General features: G+C 37.4%; 1 protein-coding gene across 1 annotated transcript; it reads right to left on the bottom strand.

Annotated features, from left to right (window-relative positions):
• Positions 1-759: 759 nt before the first annotated feature.
• Positions 760-5,090, bottom strand: LOC147388714 (nuclear pore complex protein NUP35-like). The gene is made up of 4 exons (XM_086419502.1): positions 4,952-5,090; positions 4,120-4,706; positions 2,560-2,671; positions 760-1,297 (listed from the first exon to the last, which is right to left on the bottom strand). The coding sequence occupies exons 2-4, from the start codon at positions 4,674-4,676 to the stop codon at positions 992-994; spliced, it is 975 nt and encodes a 324-aa protein (XP_086275628.1). The 5' UTR covers positions 4,677-4,706; positions 4,952-5,090; the 3' UTR covers positions 760-991.
• Between the last annotated feature and the right edge of the window lie 5,184 nt (positions 5,091-10,274).

Here is a 10,274-nt window from a genome sequence, read left to right as displayed (position 1 = left end):
GTCATGTTTGGTACACTATCATTTGTATTTACAAAAAGTTTGTGATGAATAATTTATTATTGTGATTTGTTGATCTTTGTAATAAAAAAATTTATTGTGACTTTTTTTGTCCCAAATCTTTTGTTGAAATTTCTTAAAAATTTAGGCGATCCTTGCAAATTTTTTGCATTGCGTAACCAAGCACAAGTAAAATTGATTTTTGAAAATGATTTGCACCATACCAAACAGGGCCTTAATTAAAAATTCGCACTGGATTGAATTTCATTCTCCTGCCCAACACCATGAGAAAGTAAAATCCACCCAAAATTACTCTCTCGTCTTCTTCTACTTTCTTGGCATTTTCCAAGTAAAATTCATTTTTTCAACACAATTCATTTGTGAAAGGATTTTGAATTTGATGGAAAATAATTTTTTAGAGGATTTTTGAGAAATAGAAGACTGGTAAGACTTTTGGATAGCAAAAACAGTTTTAGAAGGTCGAAGACAATGGCTTAGTATCAAAGTAAAAATTAATTTACAAATAGAGGTTGAAGAGCTTAAAGATGACTAATTATTTTAGGGCTATGAAAGGGGTTTTTAATTAGAAGCTGAACAATGCAAGATTGGGGCAATTTGGTCAATTCTGTTAGTCTTCGCTAATAGACCAAGTTCAAAGGCCATCTCATTGTAAATTAATTTGGTCAATGCTGTTAGTCTTCGCTAATAGACCAAGATGGCAAACTTGAATCACTCTCGCTGAGTCAACATTGAGTCACTGTAAATCCTAAAAATTTTGATGCCATTGAAGGTAGGAGGTTCTACAACTGTTCAATCACTTAGCATTGTAATTACCCTCGCTGAGTCAACATATTCTCGAACTAAATTTTTTGCCGCATCAAACATTTGCAATTGTTGGAACTTGGAAGTATAAGACACAAAACGAATATTTGGCGAAAGCCAATACCATACCATGTAGTGGTTAAAACCTATTGATGAGATGAGACCACTGCCCTTAGATGCCAAACATCAAATCTGCGATTTTGGATACAACGGACTTTGCAGGTGAAGCAATGACACTTGTCGTACGCTGAGTGGTTTGACTGTTGTTCTGGAGATAATTGGGGGAAGGGGAGGCTCTCGATGGGATTAGCTCCAGGTTCCTATTGGATGGAGGGGGCAAAGTCAAGAAGCCCTTGTTGTTGAGCCCTTCGTTCAGAGCTCGGCGGTCGATTGGATCCAAAGGCTTCACACCCACGATAAGAACTCCATTGATTTGCATCCCACTCTTGTTAAGAGCTTTCTGAGCATCAACTCTATACTGTATAAATGAAGAATTAAAATCAATTAATAACAATGAAAGCTGCTTGGTAGTCATGACCAACACGTTGCAACATTAAGGTCCTGGGTTCAAACCTAGCTTCCAAATCAGTCAAGAAATTGATTTATAAAACACCCAAGGTTTCATGGCTTTTAATCAAATTAAGCTTGGACACTAAATAACACTGGTGTGTAATAGTAAAGAATACGGAAAAGCCAAATGGTTAAATACGTGATTGTCATGTATGACTTTTAAATTCAATTTTAAGATGCTTGAACTTCTCAGAAAATTATAACTTCACCCTTTGGAAGGAGCCAAGCCCGATCTCAAATGTTGCTCTATTGTGCACCACAACCATGAAATTTTGTCTTAAGATCCATGCTTGATAACCCTCTACTGAAAAAAAATATATACATATATGGTCACCAAATTCTCCAACTTATTGAAAAAGTCATGATTAAATTGTATGATTTTTTTCCTTCACCGATTTAATAACGAATTTTACAATAATCACAAATTTTACAATAAATCGTGAACTTCGCAATTAGATCGGATTAAATTGAAGTACTAGTAAGAGAAGATGGCGTTGATGAAGCTGATGGTGACTGTTTTATTGGTGAAGCATTAGATAATGAGAATGCAAATGTGAATGACATTGAATATTTTTATATTTTAAATAATATAAACCTCAAATGCGTCGTGGACTGGTTTTTTTTATTATTTTATTATTTTTTATATTTATTTATTTATTTATGAGTATAAATTTTATAAATGAGGGGAAAAAATAGGTTGAGATAGCCCACAATAAAAGCAAAAAAAAAAAAGACTTTGTTTACTTCTTATGGATGCAAGGATGATATCTATATGAAGGTTTGGTGATTTATTATTGTAGTTCATAACATTTGGTGATATAATATCAGAACACCAACTAGTATGAACAATTACAGACCTAAGCCTAACCCGATTTCTTTCCCGATTTTACCAAAATTTTCCGTTGCTGACTTATTCCTGAATCCTGACTTCTTGTTGGACTTACAAAAGTCCAAATCACTTTTATTTCTCTATTGTTCCTTTTCTCTCAAAGTTCCTTAGCACAACAGATATGCAATATGATCAGACCAAAATAGCAATGCCGAATAGAATTTGGCACATCCAAGGATAACGTAGAAGGTCTGACGGGAAAAGAAAAAAAAATATGGGATAAATCATGGAAAGCATAATAAAACAAGGAGTTTAATTTAAAGATCAAGGAGAGGAAGAACCTGATATAGAATATGCATCCAATTGGCATTTCTTGGCCCTGGCACATGATTTAATATTGTACCACATTTTTCAAACTCACGCAATACTGAATTGGTATCCCCAGGGGTAAATCTGGAAAAGAAGAAAAATAAGATATCACTGGTTCAGAAAGAAAATTGAGTGTGTTGCTTCCCAAGATGAGAGCTAACCATGACAGTGCCCAGCTAAACATCATAAGAATATGACAACTTATGACTAAAATATAATGCATTCTTCAAACCTGATTCTTTGATTTTAGATTCACATGTTCCGGAGGGGATTTATATTTTAGTAGGTAATTTTCTTTTAGCTTTTTGTTTGGATTGTAACTTGATGATGCACTCAAAATAAAATAAAAAGGCAAACTTTAAAATAAGTATCTTCATCTTGAGCAAATGTAGATGTCCTACCATTAATTATTTCCATTTTATTGGGGGTGTGCACGTCCCTCCTCATTTCGTCAATAATATTCAATCATTACTTCTAAAAGAAGGTTATCTACTACCAGATATTATTCAGATTGACCAAGTAATTTAACACTAGAGTTTGGACAGTGACAGCAATACTCTCTCATCAGTGAAGGATACTACTCTAGGCAAGGTTTCAAGAACAATGATTTCTAAGTTGCTCGGTCTGAAATTAGAAATTTGCCAAGTGTATAAAGAATTCTACTTTCTCAATACCAAAGAGGATGCCATTGAACAAGGTAATGTCATCCACAATGACAAAGCAAACAAAGAGGTTGGTCAATAAAAAATGGATAGAAATAAATACAAATATAAACCTGATCCCAGATATTGGGGTCAACATGAATATATTCATTCAAAAATTTCCTTTTCTACTAAAATCTATCAAATTAACCCTTTGGAGATTGTATTTTTTCTCATCATATATATATTTTTCCCTTTTTTCTTGAACTTCTCCATCATCTATCTATCCAAATATCATAAACCAATTAGCTTCATAACAAGGAGGTAAACTTACGCAGCTATCTTCTTACTTGGACAAAAATCAACCAAATTAACTGTCTATATTATATTTAAAGCTAGGGTTTGTAGATAAACATGTATACAATATTCCCCTATAGTAATTTTGAAGCTTACCAATGCAAGAGAACTTGGTATCTTGGGATCTTATTCCATATAATGGAAAGGAAAAAAAACCAATTGATACATAAATGAAAAGAGGAGATAATGTTCTTAGTTCTTACTTCAAATAAAACAATTGGATTTGCCGTGGCATTAGGGCTTAGAAAGCAACCAAACTGTGATGCTTAGTAATAGGGAGGTTCATTGGGCTTAAGAAATACACTTGAAATCATAGATGACATTGGGTAGAGGCAAAATGTACAACTTCATCCAATTTGGAACCAAAATAACTGTGTTCTTACAAGGTTCATTACTTTTGTACTATTTGTACTAAACCCAAGAAAGAAATATCCATGAATTTAGATGAATATTTAAGCTCCTTTTTACAGAGAAAAATAAAATCCCAATCAAAATATATCTAATGCAGGACAAGAAACTGAAGTTGAATCATACCCATAAACAGTAACCCACTCCCCTTCGTCATAATTGCCTGCAGGCAAACTATTCCTCTGCAATTCAGGCCTTGCAACTTCCCTCGGTGGCGGAAGAGTAATTAAAGCACCCGGACGAACCACACCTTCAACTGGTGAACCCTTCACTTTCTCATCCCGCTCGCTTCCGCTCATTCCTGGGGACCACCAACTTGAACTTAAAGAGTTCTGTTGCAGATTCCGACCTCCCATTAGGGCATATGGAGTGCTTTTCATTGGTGTGAGGGAATCTCTGGGAGAATCTAGTAAAGGGGTTTTCATGTTGGATTTGGAATCCGAAGACATCTGGTTATCCGAAATGCCAAATTCTGGTGAGAAATCGACACGATCCTCCAATGTAAATACTGGAGGTGGTGGGGGATCCGTACCCCCAAAATTCTCTCTCCATAGAGCAGAAACTGCGGCTGCTTGACCTGGAGTGGCGAATTTTCCTTTATTGGTAGAAATCGGTGAAGCTAAATCCTGAAAAAACAGAGATTTTCCACCGCTTTTGGAGTTTTTATGTAATGTGGAGCTCATTCTTTGAGAATTTTCACCAAATAATGAAACCTAAACGAAGAAAAACGTGATTATTCGAACAAACAATCAGAGAACCAAGTGAATTGGAGTTAAGAGAAGTAGGGTTTGTTTTGATTTCAGGAATTAGAGATCTACGAGAAAGAAATGAGAAATAAAAGATAAACCCTAAATGGTGATTTCTTTCAGTAATTTTGGTAGATTTTGCTGATCTTTTGGGGTGAATTAGTTATAATGCAGAGAAATTTAGGTTGAGGAGGAGAGATCGAGACTGATACCTGGTTGTATTTTGGAGATTTCGAGTTTGAACGATGGTTAGGGTTTTGAATTTGGGAAATTTTCCTCTTTCCCACCAAAATTTGGGACGAGAGTTCTTTACTATATAGAGAACTCCAGAGCAATGACCATTTACTTGCGCCGCCGACGGAGTGTTGACTTGACTGCTGACCTTTACTATTGAGTAAAATGACTCATTTACCCATTTCTTAGCTTGAAATTAGGGGTGACAATCTCAATAGTCAACCCGCGAACACAACTCGAAAAGTATGTGTCATAATAGTGTCAACCCTTATAACACAATTATTAAATAGGTCGGGACTAGATTCTAGGCGTCAATCCCCTTAACTCGTTTTGACATGTTTAATTATTTATCATTAATATATAATTTTAAATATATCAATAATTATTTAAGAATTTTTAAATTGTTCATCTTTTTTAAAATATCCTAAAACTTTTTCTTAATACATTTTTTTTTAAATTCTATAAAATATAAATGATTTTTTAAGATATTTTTAAAATAATAAATGATTAAGCTTTAATTTGGGTTTGATATTCCGATCAGCTAGTGTTTGAGATTCCGATTTGGATTGTGAGAAAGATGATGGGGAACCTAAGCAATCTAAACCAAAGGGTGAGGACTTACAGAAAGTAGCTAATGACATTGATTTCATAGGAATTGAAGAACCAAACCAAGGGGATTTTAGACAGAGAAGGATGAGCTTTGTGGGCTTCAACTTGCCACCAGAGGGTGTGAAGGGAAAAGAGGATTATTCATATGAAGGGGCATCTAAGGGGGAAGAGGTGGATGGGGTCAGCACTCTCCTAGAAGCCCTATGGATATCTTAGAGAGGAAGAACTTCTTACCTACTAGGGAAGGGTCTCTTGCCCAACGATCTCAAAAGATGCTAGATGGCAAGCCTGAAGGGAAAGAGAGAGCCATCGGACTTTGAGGACTTAGAAGAGAGCAATGGGACCACCAAATCTGAAAAAGAAAACTCTCAACAAAATACTGACTTAGTTAAGAAAACACAACTCAACCTCAATGCGGAAGACATAAGAATAAGTAGTAATGAGAAGAGGGGGAGGGGTCCATAAGTACAAAGAAAATTAATAAGAATGAGACATGAGCTCTAAATGGGGTAATAGGGGAAGCTAGAATCACGACAAATCTCCTCAATCATCTAAGGGCAAAATTTAAATCTAATCATGGAGACAAATTCAATGGGGGTGCAAGGACTAATCTAACTAGAGTAGACACTAACAACAGACGTCACTCATGGGTAGCTCTAATAAGATCAAACACAAGAGCTTCAGGTAGGAGCTTGGGCAAACTAACGTTTCACCCTCAGGTTCTAGAAAGTAATAAGTTCATTTCTTGCCCCAAAAGAAATGTTGAGAAAGGGAGAAGAAGAATGGGAAGGAAGCCTAGTTGGCCACTTCCTATGACACAATTTCTCCTATGTTGTGGTTAAGAATGAGATAAAAAAAATGTGGAGGCCAAGTGGCAGTTTGGAGATCTTCTCAAAAGCTAATAAGCTCTTCTTCTTCAAATTTTGTAATTTTGTAAAACTCATAGTTTAATTTTCATATAATATTTCATTTATTGTTTTGAAAAACATCCCTCCACTTTAGGGTGTTTTGGAGTCGCCACCATTCATTTTCGGAAATGGGTGTGAATGGTCACCCGGATTTGTATTTTTGAAAAATCATGTCATTTTGACGTTTGATGACTCACGTATGGATAGAACACATTCGGTCCAACCTTTGATTCAAAGGTAAGGGGGTCCATTTATGGAGTAGGGAAGGTGTTAGGCACCCTACTCCATCCACGTAATGTGGTAACCTCGGATTCGGTTTTTTGAAATAGAGAAAATGAAAATATAAAAAAAAAACATTTGATATGTGCCCTCAAGTGTGAAGGGCTTTCGATATAGGTTCAAATCATTGAGGGCACCCTTATGAAGAAGGGGCCCTTTGGTGATTTAGACCATAGTGGTGTGTGCAAATGTGTAGGAGAGGGGGAAAGTAGAAGAGGGGATGTGGAGGGGGTGTTCCTTTTGTTGAACCCACCTTGTCCCAATCTTGATCTTCAAGTATGTCTTCCCTTGAGTTGACTTGGACTTGCTTGAGGTTGTAGAAAATTGAGTTGAGTTGAGAGTGAGGTGTTGAGAGTAGAGTAGAGTAGAGAGATGTTTTTTTTTTTTTTAGAGGATTTTTTGTCAAATTTTCATTAGTTCTTGTAAGAGGAGAATGGAGGGGTTTTTATAGAGGTTTGGGAGGTATTTTGAGGGTATAATGGGGTGAATGAAGAGAATAATGGATAATGGCATGGGTTTGAGAGGAGAGGGGTATGAAATTTGATGGAGAAATAATGGTAGTTTTGTAATGAGGGAAATAGGTTGTGTTTTAACCCAAATGGTTTGGATCTTACCCAAATCCATTTGGGTAGAGTGTTTGGTGGGGTGAGATGAGTGATGATTGATGGGAGGAATGGTGGTGTAAGGTAGTTGTTTGGAGAAGGAGTGTTGAGATGGTTGAAGAGGTATGGTGTTTGATTTGGAGAGATGAGTGGTGATTGGTTTGATTTTGAGAGGATTGAAGGGATGATGACATGTGGCAAATGGAGGGATGAAGAGATTAGTTGATTGGTGATGGTAGTTGGATGATTAGATAGAAGAGTATGGGAGGTATGGGTTGAGGTGATTTTGTGGGAGTGTTTTAAGGAAAAGTGATGGATAGATATGGGTTTTGATGTGGGTAGTTGATAGTGTTAGAGAATGGGGAATAGGTTCGGGTCTGTAGGGTATGGGTTATGATGTTGGTGGTTGATGATGCGCGGATGGTGAATAGGTTAGGTTCGGGTAGGGTTATGGGTTATGATGTTGGTGGTTGATGCTGATAGGATGGGGAATAGGTTCGGTTCGGGTAGGGTTATGGGTTGTGTTGATTAGCTGCGGGAGGTGGGAGGCGATGCTGACTGTGTCATCTCTTGGTGATTGGTTTGATGTGATGATGCTGGTTTGGCTTGGGTTTGGGCTTAGGTTATGAGTTGGGCTTATGATTGGGTTTAAGATGGATTGGGTTTAGATTGAATGGGGTTTATGTTGGATTGGGTTTAGGAGAATAGTTTGGGTTTTATGTGATGGGCTTAGCTTAGGTTGGGTTTGGGTGTGGAGAGATGGTTTTGGGGTTCATGGGTTTAAGAAGAATTGTTGGGCTTGGGTAGCATAGTGTTGGGTTTGGGAGTAGGCTTGGATCATTGAGAGAAGGCTTTTGGGGGGCTTGGGCTTTGAGGGCCCGATGCAACTTTTATCACTATTTTGGCATTTTTGCGTCGAGGACCCGCTCAAATTCGGGTGTCTACAGCTGCCCCTCTTTGCAGGAATTGCGTGCAAAGAACTGCAAAGAATAGACAAAACCCTGATTTGTGCGGGTCCGAAGATCTTGCTCAAACAAGTTTTTGAAAACACCGATTGATAGATTTGATGACAAGAAGTGGCTACCCAAGCACGGGGTCTGACAGGGTGCCTGTTGATTTCTTTGACCTCGTGGCGCGGAGCTCGTGTGAGGTCTTAGATTTGTGATGATTTTGTGAAAATTTTGACATGGGTATTTTCAAACTAGTCTTTAAGCAATCAAATTTGGCTTTTGCAAAATACCATTTTGATTTTTTGGTTTTTTGATTTTGATTTTTGATTTTTGATTTTTGATTTTTTTTTTGTTTTTGCTTTTTGGGTTTGTAATCATCATGATTTAAGCCTTTAAATTTTGAAGTGTTGTGATTAGAGTCGACTTCCCTTTTTGTGCAGCTTTGGTTCTTCGATCATTTGGCTTTGACTACACCCATTAGTCGTCCTTTCAACGTCCATGCTGATTTGATGATTTTGATGAACAAATGAAAACTCCCTGTCCATTCTGGTGGCCAGTTGGGTTGGTTTGAAAGTTTGCAAGGTATGCCAGATGAAGAGATACGTTGGTTAGGCACTTTCCAACCTTCGGCTTCACCTGTTCTTTCCTTCTCTCAGAGTTGTTTTGCCATATTGATTGGTTTGACTGGAGCTACTCACTACATCCCTCTTCGTGTGTTGCGGCAATTTGGTGAAGAACAGGGTATAGTGACTCATGGAGATTTTGGAGAGTGAGTCGGGTCTTTTTCTTCTTCTCCCTCCTCGTGGCAATTGCGTAATCGGTTAGAGAAAGCTTGGAAGAACGTGATGACTCTTGATCATCCTGTATTTCCGGGTTATTCTTTTCAAAATTACCAACTTTGGATGCAACAATAGATTGCTGAGAGAACTTGTGCCACGCCTTCAGTTCAAAGGAGGTCTTCTGCTTCTCATTCCTCTGACCACCGTGATCGACTGGCAGAGATGAAGGCGTCTCATAAGCGGATTGAGAAGATTTGGTTGCATTCTGAGAATGATCTGAAGAACCAGATAGTTCGACTCGAGTTTTTGAAGAATGAAGAGTCTTCTATCCTGAGGGCGGAGATTGATGATCTCCGGGAGAGACTTGCCCAAGGTCCCTGTTTTGATGCCTTTGCATCTTACCTGGTGAGTCGTGATGCTTCCGACGCTGAGGTGGTAATGATGGGACAAGCTGCCCGCATTCGCGCCTTAGAAGAAAGACTCGATTCCTTCTTCATTTCTCGACGAGATGTGTGATTGGCACCATTTTTTTCTGTTTTTTTTTTTTTGTTTTTTTATTTTTTTGTTTTTTTGTTTTTTTGTTTTTTTGTTTTTTTTGTTTTTTGTTTTTTTGTTTTTTGTTTTTGTGTTTACAAAATATAATGCGAAACTTTTGAAATGGAAGGAAAATAGGTTTTTTACTTACTTGGCCTCAGGTGTATCTATTGCTTTGAAAACATGATGTTTGAATAAGTCCTAGATTTTTCGTCATCGGCCAAAATAGTAGTTTTGAAAACATTTGAATTTTTGGTAATTTATCTTTGTCGAATAGATATTGTAGATCCAAAATATGAAGATTTTCGAAAAACCCTTGTTATCTCGATGATATTGGTGTTTTTGCCAACTACTGAGGATATAGATGTCAGCAGTTCTCAGGTTCTTCTTAGAGTCATCCCCAGTGCCCCAGTACTGGGTGAATATCGATTGAGCAATGAGACTTAGGATTCTGGGAAATTTTTGCCGTTCACAGTTTATACTCATGCGGGCCAGGAGTTGTTTTTTTTTTTTGTTTTTTTAATTTTATGATTCCCTTATTGCCCCTGGTGCCAGTTACGGTTTTCACCAGACCCGATTTCCACATTTTTGCGCATCGATGCCTTTTTGGGTTTTCATCGTGCCGGTGGTTTTGATCTTG

The sequence above is a fragment of the Akebia trifoliata genome, chromosome 12, assembly GCF_017979445.1.
Source record: "Akebia trifoliata isolate Shusen 1 chromosome 12, ASM1797944v1, whole genome shotgun sequence".
In the NCBI taxonomy this organism is placed as follows: Eukaryota; Viridiplantae; Streptophyta; class Magnoliopsida; order Ranunculales; family Lardizabalaceae; genus Akebia; species Akebia trifoliata.
Note: the sequence above shows the minus strand (reverse complement) of the source record. Positions and strands in the feature narration are given on the sequence as shown.

Bases quoted from the DNA above. Each gene is read 5' to 3' on its own strand.
- LOC147388714 (XM_086419502.1), bottom strand. From the start codon at position 4,676: ATGAGCTCCACATTACATAAAAACTCCAAAAGCGGTGGAAAATCTCTG. The intron at 2,672-4,119 runs GTATGATTCAAC...CTTCTTTTCCAG, and splicing joins GAGTGGGTTACTGTTTATGG to ATTTACCCCTGGGGATACCA. The intron at 1,298-2,559 runs GTTCTTCCTCTC...TCATTTATACAG, and splicing joins GGATGCATATTCTATATCAG to TATAGAGTTGATGCTCAGAA.